The 8,308-nt window shown below is 37.7% G+C and overlaps 1 protein-coding gene across 6 annotated transcripts in view; it reads right to left on the bottom strand.

Moving 5' to 3' along the window:
• Positions 1-4,771: 4,771 nt before the first annotated feature.
• The window catches only part of RNF19A (ring finger protein 19A, RBR E3 ubiquitin protein ligase), a 33,895-nt gene continuing 30,358 nt past the window's right edge, over positions 4,772-8,308 (bottom strand). For all 6 annotated transcript variants that reach the window (XM_028736384.2, XM_077932825.1, XM_028736385.2 and 3 more), the window contains one exon: positions 4,772-6,924. In XM_028736384.2, the coding sequence (XP_028592217.2) occupies positions 6,228-6,924 (697 nt within the window). In that variant the 3' untranslated portion in view covers positions 4,772-6,227. The remainder of the gene's footprint in view (positions 6,925-8,308) is intronic.

Genomic DNA, 8,308 nt, shown 5'->3' with positions numbered 1-8,308 from the left:
TTTGCCTTTTCATTGCCCTAGCATAGCAAGGCAACAGTTTTAGGATGCTTTCTACACTGACAAGATACTTTCTAGAAGACTGCAATAATTTAGATATTGTTGATAAATATGAAATGGGGACTTTTATGCTCCCAATTTAATGCTTGTTAATTGCCCAGTCCAAATGTAGGAATGTCCTCTGTAATAATTTGGTATCCTCTGATAACTGGCTACCTCAGTTCTGTTCTCTGTCACATATCAGTTTCTAGCTCATTAACAAAGAATATCTATTACATTTCAGTTGCATTCTTAAGTAGGAAGAGGCATAAACTCTCTAAAGACAGTTCTCTTGCATAACAGCTTCTATAGGCAGATTCACATTAGAAACCTATTTGTGAGGTGGAGCAAGGCTGTGTCCTATAAGCCCATATACACAAAAAATTCAGGGTAAGCAGTTCATCTGCTCCAAGTAAAATCATGCTTAAGGCAGTTTTTCACTGCCATTTATTACAAGCAGTATTTCCTTGTTTTCCTTGTATATGCTTTCTGGGGCCTAGGCTTAGCAACCTGAACCATGGTTTCAGTGGATGTTAGTTAATTTTGGTTTGAACCAACGGTAGACAGTATTTTATTAAGTGTTTTGCTTATACCAGACAACACTATAAACCTACCTACAGATTTAATTTTGAAGGGTATCTGTACCTGAATGATTTGTAACTTAATGTATAGTGTTGAACATTATCCTAGTACATGAAATTAGTTATTTTCCCTATTAGGTTTCATTTATTCATATTATATATTGTCTATATCCTTATGTGTGGGGTAGATTAGTATTAAACATTACTCTTTTTAACTGAAACAGAAAGCTGCATAGTCCATAATTCTTGGACTAATCTGTCAAAAAGTCCTACCCTACACAAGACATGTGCACACACAGCTTGCATTTTACCTACTTAATAGCCTTGATAGGTCCGATTACAAAATTCTCAGGGTATTGACAACTATTAGCCATTGATAGCCCTATAAGTCATATTATTTCATTCAGTCAAAGGTTGACAATAGGGAGGACAGAAGACAGTTTACCAGGATCATATTCATATGCAACTTTTTAAAAGTGCTTCAAAATCATTTCCCATCTTCAGTGTTTTGGTAGTTGTCACTTGACCACCTTGTCAACCCTAAGCTAGTTTTGTTCAGGGCTCCTCCATGGACACTGATTTGCAGATAGGTGCAGGGTACCTAAATGGTATGGTTTGCTTCCTGGAATGCTAATAGGTTTACATTAAAATGCTACTAGTGTTCTTAATTTAGAACTTAAGTAATTTTAGCTTACTCATCCGTTGAGCTCTTGTTCATTTTCATCTTAAACTGAATTAACCTCATCATTGCAGTCTTATAGTTAAGATGTGCTTTTTAATTAACACAAACACTCACTTGATTTGGTATTTATTTAAAAGCCTTTATGTATCACAATTATTTCAAAAATCTGTAAGTTGTGGCTCTTAAAAGTATAGAGATTAATATTTCATGTACAGCCTAAACAAATATCTATTTCACCATATAGAGAACCTATTTTTCTTAAAAAGTCAAAGAGTAACATTTAATTTCAGTATTTTCTTCTAACTCAATCATTAGACTAAGACAAGGAGCATATTTCCTTTGCTCAACAAGTTATCCTGACTTGCAGCAACATAGTCATCCTGCAACTTCCTCAAGGTTGGACAGCAAATTGTCCACTCTTAAGTCAAGATTCATGTGATGGCTAGCACATTGAGAGTTGCTATATGTAGAATAAAAATTGCTACTGGTGTGCATGAATTGCTACTTATATATTTAGCATAGCAATATATATGAATACCTACAGCAATTACAGTGGATATCAACAAGTGAGACCTATTGCAGTATATCCTTACCCAGTAACAGAAGTGCTCCTTTTCAGGAATCCAGGCAGATGTCCATGCCTTCCTCCAGAACACAGTACTGTAAACAGCTAAAGGAAGCCAGCCAAATTCCTGACCTTCAACTTTGTTTGGCTTTTCCAACTTATATAGCATTTGAGAGGCTCCTGCCAATGATCACTGAGGAAGCTCAACTCTCATTGGGCTGTTTAAGGAAGATGGTCCTGTTAGGGTATTTGCTTTTTAGATGTTTTGTACATCTGGAACCTCTGGCTTCCCCAAGCGTGCTAATTTCTCATTTCTCAGTAGCCCCACTTTTGATTGTGAGTTCACTATTAAGAGGAATAAGTCCTATATTTAGATGTCATCTACACAGGAATGTTGTAGAAGGCTAAAAAGCCCTAACTCCAGAGAAGACCCACTCTCTTAAAACTATGTTTAAAAGTCTTCCACAAACTAACAGAAATAAAACAAGGTCAGTAGAAATAGCCTCAAGGAGCTGGCAAAGACTGTGAGAAAGGGCTTATAGTATTAAACGCTCACAGTTGATCTAATATTCTATGGAATCGTAAAGGCAATGCATATTCCAGTTTTCCCTGGGCTTATTCCAGAGTCTGGCAGGTGACTCTCCTAAAATTTTAAAAATCTTTAAATCCTGCTGCCAATAGATAACATGAATTTAGAGATGGCTACTAATAAGTCCAGTGTCAGTCACAGATCCTTGCTTCATGCTTCCAGTCCCTATCTGTCCACCTATTCCCCAATGCTATATCCTTCACCGGTATGCAAATATAAACAAAGGTGCACAGATGCATAACTTGCTGATTCTGTCAACATATTTAAATGTCAAAAAGTGGCATGCATATGCTGGTTTCTGGAAGTACTGTGCCCATGGTTCTTGCAGCACAGCCCATCCACCTTCCTGCAGATATTCAGCTAACCTCCCGTGTGAGGTGAATTAACAGCACTGCTTGAAATTCAGCCACTGCTACTGATTGGTTGAAAGTCAGTTTGGAGAAAAGATAGCAACAATTACACTCTACAGAGAAGATGGTGTATTTAAATGGGCTTTTCAAGCAGAGATTAAATGGAGGCATAGACCCTGGAAGCCAAAAGCTATGCAAATGAACCCTGTATTAACACTGTCTTCCCATTTGAGGAAGGATGATTCACAACCACAGGTTTAATTGTACAGGTATGAAAATCGAGTAACAGAAATACTGAGCTTTCATAGTTGCTTAAAAAGAACCCAAACCAAGAACTGCAAGACTCAAAACTTAGTGCACTCCAAAGGAAATTCCATAACTCCTTACATTTAGTCAGGTGTGGAGTACGAAGAGAACGCATGAGCTTTTTTCTATCTTGGCAGCAGCTTCTTTCCTAGCCTGGGCCCTGCAGTCACACAGAAGTATCAGTGAATTAAAAAGATTCAAAAATGATGACATCTACCCATTACAAACCTTGTTGCACAAGTTTCTTCTGCTATAGTGGTTCATAAACCTAATTCTTTATAATATGTGGAACCTGTGATCTTACTTAACAACACTGTCAGATCAGAGCAAAAGACTGTTTCCAACAGTGGTCAATCAGATGTTTCTTAGATACCTTCAAGTATGGCCCCAGCCCTCAGGTGCTTGTCACCAGCAGCTGGGATTCAGTAGTACACTACTTCTGACCAAGGAGACTCCCATTTAAGTTTGCTGGCTAATCGACATTGACTGATAGACAAGATTCATGGAGAAATTATTTATTTCCCCCTTTAAGTCAGTGGCCATCACATCCTGCAGCAGTGAATTCCTTAATTATGTGGTATGTGAAGTACTTGTCTATCCTGAATCTACTTTTAGTGGATGACTCCAAGGTCTTCGTGCTTTGCAAAAGGGAATAATTTGTTTACCTACCCTAACCATATATTTTATAAACATCTATTGTGGGAAAGCCAAATTTGAAGCCCAAATTTTGTATATTTTTTTCCTAAACTAAAAAAGTTCCTAACAGTTCAGTCTTTTATTTTTCATAAGGTACTGCATAATAGTTGGTCAGTAAATATATGGTTGCTGCAGCAAAGGAAATAACTGGGAGCACATACGGTACATACCATTATACCAAACCTGACTTATACCATCACCACTCATATGCTATCAGAAGTGAAACTACCCATTAGGAACTCCTACATCAAGCAGTTTTAAGGATGTTTTGACCATTTTGCAGTATCTGACTAGGAAGCTAAGGAATTTTACAAAATTCCTACCATATTATTATTTTTATTAAGTCTTCTTACCCATCCATCGTAAGATCCCAGGGCGTGCTACACAAACTGAATATACAATTATAAAAACAAATAAAACAAAATTATAAAACACTCTTTAAATAAAATGTTCAGGTCAGGTTTCCAATTAAAGTTTAAAAAAATGGCAAAACATGCCAAACTTTCGTTTCCAAGTTTACATTTATCTGTAGGATAAGACATACAAAATTATATTACACACTGTGTGCCATAAAACGGTTTTAATGAAGTAAAAAATACTTACTGGAAATAAAAATAAAAGCTATTTTGAATATTTTATGTGAAATGTCACAGGAGAGAGTATTTGCCCCGTATTGTGTACTCTGGCTGGCAGTAGCTCCCCAAGGTCTGACAGACAGACAAACTTCACATTCCCTGCTAACAGAACTGAGCTATGCTTCTTTATAGGATAGTTTATTCACCACAATAAACTATTTCTGATGGCCTCAGCCCAACTTGATTAAGTAGCTGAGAAGGGAGAGGTTAAAATGCAAGACCCTTTCGGGGGCCATTCTTTGAAACAGCTATTTCATTCCACACCAATAGTGTATATGCTTGATCTCCAGGCTAAAGGTTCTTTGTTCAAATGGACAGAAGACAACCAAAATAGTACTCAGACATTTATTTCAGGTATGCAGTTTACACACATCATTGAGCAAAAGAAAAGAGCAAATATACAAATATTGTAACAAGCGTTACCAAATGACGTATCTGGCACTAGTGTTATAAGCCGATTAAAGAAACTGGTGAAGGGAAGTCATGGAAGAAGGCTGCAGCTCGCAGCAGCCGTCTTCTCATACAACCAAACTTTCAGTAGCACCATAATGGCAATACTTACAAAAAACACAGAACAAAAATTGGAGGCTATTATGCCAAGGATAATCATATTTTTTTTCTTTTGGGGAAGGGGCAGAGGGCACATATCATTATGGATTGTGTAGCAAACATCTAACAGTGCAGACGCCTGAGCTAGCTTCAGCTTATGTTTAGCTGAGTATCTTCCATAAGGAGGATAACGTGGGAAAGCCCCCAAAAGCCAGCCAAATTTGAAGCCCAAATTTTGTATATGTGCAAGCTCTGCACTGTGCTTTATTTCTGTGCATGTGACTCGCAAAAGGGATGTCAGAAAAGTTATCCACTAAAAGCCTGAGTGAGTCTTTGGTAGGCTAATACTTCAGTATTATGATACCCATTAATCTACCACAGTCAGTTGATTTTCTGAAGTTTTCCTTTAGCTTCCAAAAAGGTGGCAAGAGAAAACATTCTGGAAAACTGTACAGTGAAAGCATCAACAGACCAGGCACTTAAACCCCCAGTCTTTTCCAAAGGCACCAAGAATTAAACAGCATAACTGAAGTCCCCTGGGTGAAAGGCGACTATATCAGCTTCACTATAATGGATTACAAATTAAAATGATCTTAAATTTTACAAAAACTTTTATACAGCATATCATAACCTTACCTTCTGCTGTCAGTTGCAAATATAATTAAATTACCCCCACTTGCTTGATAAGGAGACGTCACCTTGCTACCTATCATATATCAAGTACCAGTTTTTCATACTTAAAAGTTATATTAAATGCCATAACCTTGCTTAAGGAACGTTGTGTGTCTCAGCCTGTCCCAGACAATATTAACAGCACTGAAATATTTGGTATGGTTAATGCAACTTATTTTTGCTAGGTGCTATTCACCAGAGCTTGAAGTTAAGTTACTGCTGGGGGCCTGAAACCACTTACTGAGTTTTTACATGATATCTATGAACAAGTGGTCACTTCCGCAATTGACACAAGTCAGCTTTTGCCCCTGCCCAAATGCAGACCTTCAGCAAAGTTATGGCACTAATACAAAACATCAACATATTCATTTCGTTGTAATGCACTTGTTTACACCTTCATGTCACTTCACATAGTTCTGCAACAGAGTTCCACGCAAAGCATTCTGCCTTAATAGAGATATATAAAATGTAAATTGCATTGAAGCTTTGCTTCTGATGGCCGCTGAAAGTTACCTGACCAGCTAACAGAAAAGGGCTCTTTAGTGGTAAATACATTTCTGCAGCACTTACAGGTTTATATCTGTCTGAATTGCAGCATTTAACTCCACAGCGTGCTGTGAATGGTTGTTGTTTGCTTCTTTCAGTGTTTCACCAGTACCCACATCTGCAACACTTGAAGTCCCATTATAAACACATTCTTCAGCAATGTAACTCAGCTGTGGAGCCTCTGAGTTTGGAGCAGCTGGAATCAGCAACGAATTGCCACTTTGGTGTGGAGAGTTTTCTAAACGGTCATTTTCTACCTCTGGGAGAATGTTAACTGTGGTAAACCGGCTATGATAATCGCTGGAACCATGGCTACATGAGGTTTTCATACTCTCCATATCAGAGCAACTAAACTCAGAAAAATGACTTGAGTGGGAATCAGCTACAGATGGGATACTGTCACTGAGAGAGGGAGAGTCAAATTCACTGGAGTTTGTGCTTTGTTGCTCTAATAACTGAGCATCCATGTCCTCTCTGGTCTCATTTATCTTCATGCTACTCTTTTTTCTTAGTTTACCTTTGCATTTTTTCCCTGCCGATGCATCTTTGGACCACTTGGTGGCACTAGATTTGTTTTCTGACAAGCAGGCTGACGAACAACCAGCGTTACTTTGACCTGCAGAACTACCATCATCAACACTACTGCTGCCACTGTTGTGTCTGAATTTTGTGGGCTTTGATTCAATGTCTACTTGTACCTCCATACTGCTGCTATCTCTAGAAGGGGGAGAAGAGAGAAGTATTCATTAAAAAAATGTTTCATTTTGTGAAATTAAAAATGGAAAAAGGCAATTTAAAAGCATTTTAACACAATGCAGTATAGCTTTAGGAAAAAATGGCACTAAAAGCCTGGTGACTCATTCTGCTAATATTGCCTTTAATAAAATGATGTAATACAATACAAACACAACTATTGCAGGTGCTGAAACATTGCCTCTATTTATCTCCACCCATCCCTTTAAGGAAAAATGTGCCACTATTATTCAAATATAAGTTTAGTTTGTTTGTTTTTTAGAACTGCAGATATAAAGCCTTGTGAACTGCAACTGATTTATGTGTTGAAACTCTGCTTTAAGAAAATAATTAACATATCAGATTTCTCACTAGACCTATGCACATAATCCATTATCTTCACTGTTCACTTCATGGATCAGTTGCAGTAGGGTTTTGCCTTGGAAGTTCTTGTCACAATCCATTTTAGTCCATTTAGTGTCATAGGACTTTCCACTGTTTTTAGTACACAAATCTAAAAGCACATTATGAGAACTTCTTCCTAACTTTAATGTGCCACAGATCCACAAGCATACATTCCAGAAGCCCATCAAGCATTTGTAAAAGATATCCAGAAAGAAAACCATACAGGGTTGGATCCAGACATGCCAAATGGAAAAGGGTGAGGCAATTTTCAGCAATTCCTCCTTCCTCCTGCCAAAAGCAGTTCAAGAGTCATAGGACTACCTGGAGGCATGGGGGGGCTGCAGGAAGAATTGGTGGAAATCACTGCTCCCGTCCAGCAGGAAGTCTCTACAAGACCTCAGTCCTTTATGTGAATGGAATAAGTCTGAAATTCACAGAATAGCCAAGCTGGATCTACCTTTACCAAGCTTTGCAAACTGTGGGAGGTGGGGAGATATAAAGACATCTGACACCAGTTTGTCAATAAAAAAGAAATGTGCAAATATAATTTTTAAAACCAAGCCAGGAAAAGAATTCTGCCAAGAGCTTTTATTTCAAGGCAAAACAGATGCACTAAGTGGACAGTGAAGATTTTGGATAGTTCTAGCAAGAAATCTGATTGACAAAGTTACTTCATAAAAGCAGAGATCCAAAGCTTTTTTTAAAAATGAATTTAACAAGGTTTTGTATCTGCAGGTCAAGAAAATTATATTTGAGTAACAGCAGCTCAAACCAAGAAGAAACTAAAAATCCCACCACCTCCCTGGCTCTGAAGGATTGAACTTCAGAAGGGTGGGGCAGAAATTTGATAATAAATAGATAAAAAATAACAAATCATACCAGAAATTTCAAAGAAGGGGAATTCATTAATGCTGCTTTTGCAGCCTACTACAAGGTATGCATATTGAATACTACATAGTTCAAT

Source organism: Podarcis muralis, chromosome 8, assembly GCF_964188315.1.
Source record: "Podarcis muralis chromosome 8, rPodMur119.hap1.1, whole genome shotgun sequence".
NCBI lineage: Eukaryota > Metazoa > Chordata > Lepidosauria > Squamata > Lacertidae > Podarcis > Podarcis muralis.
The sequence above is the reverse complement of the archived record's forward strand: the minus strand, read 5'-3'. Positions and strand labels throughout refer to the sequence as shown.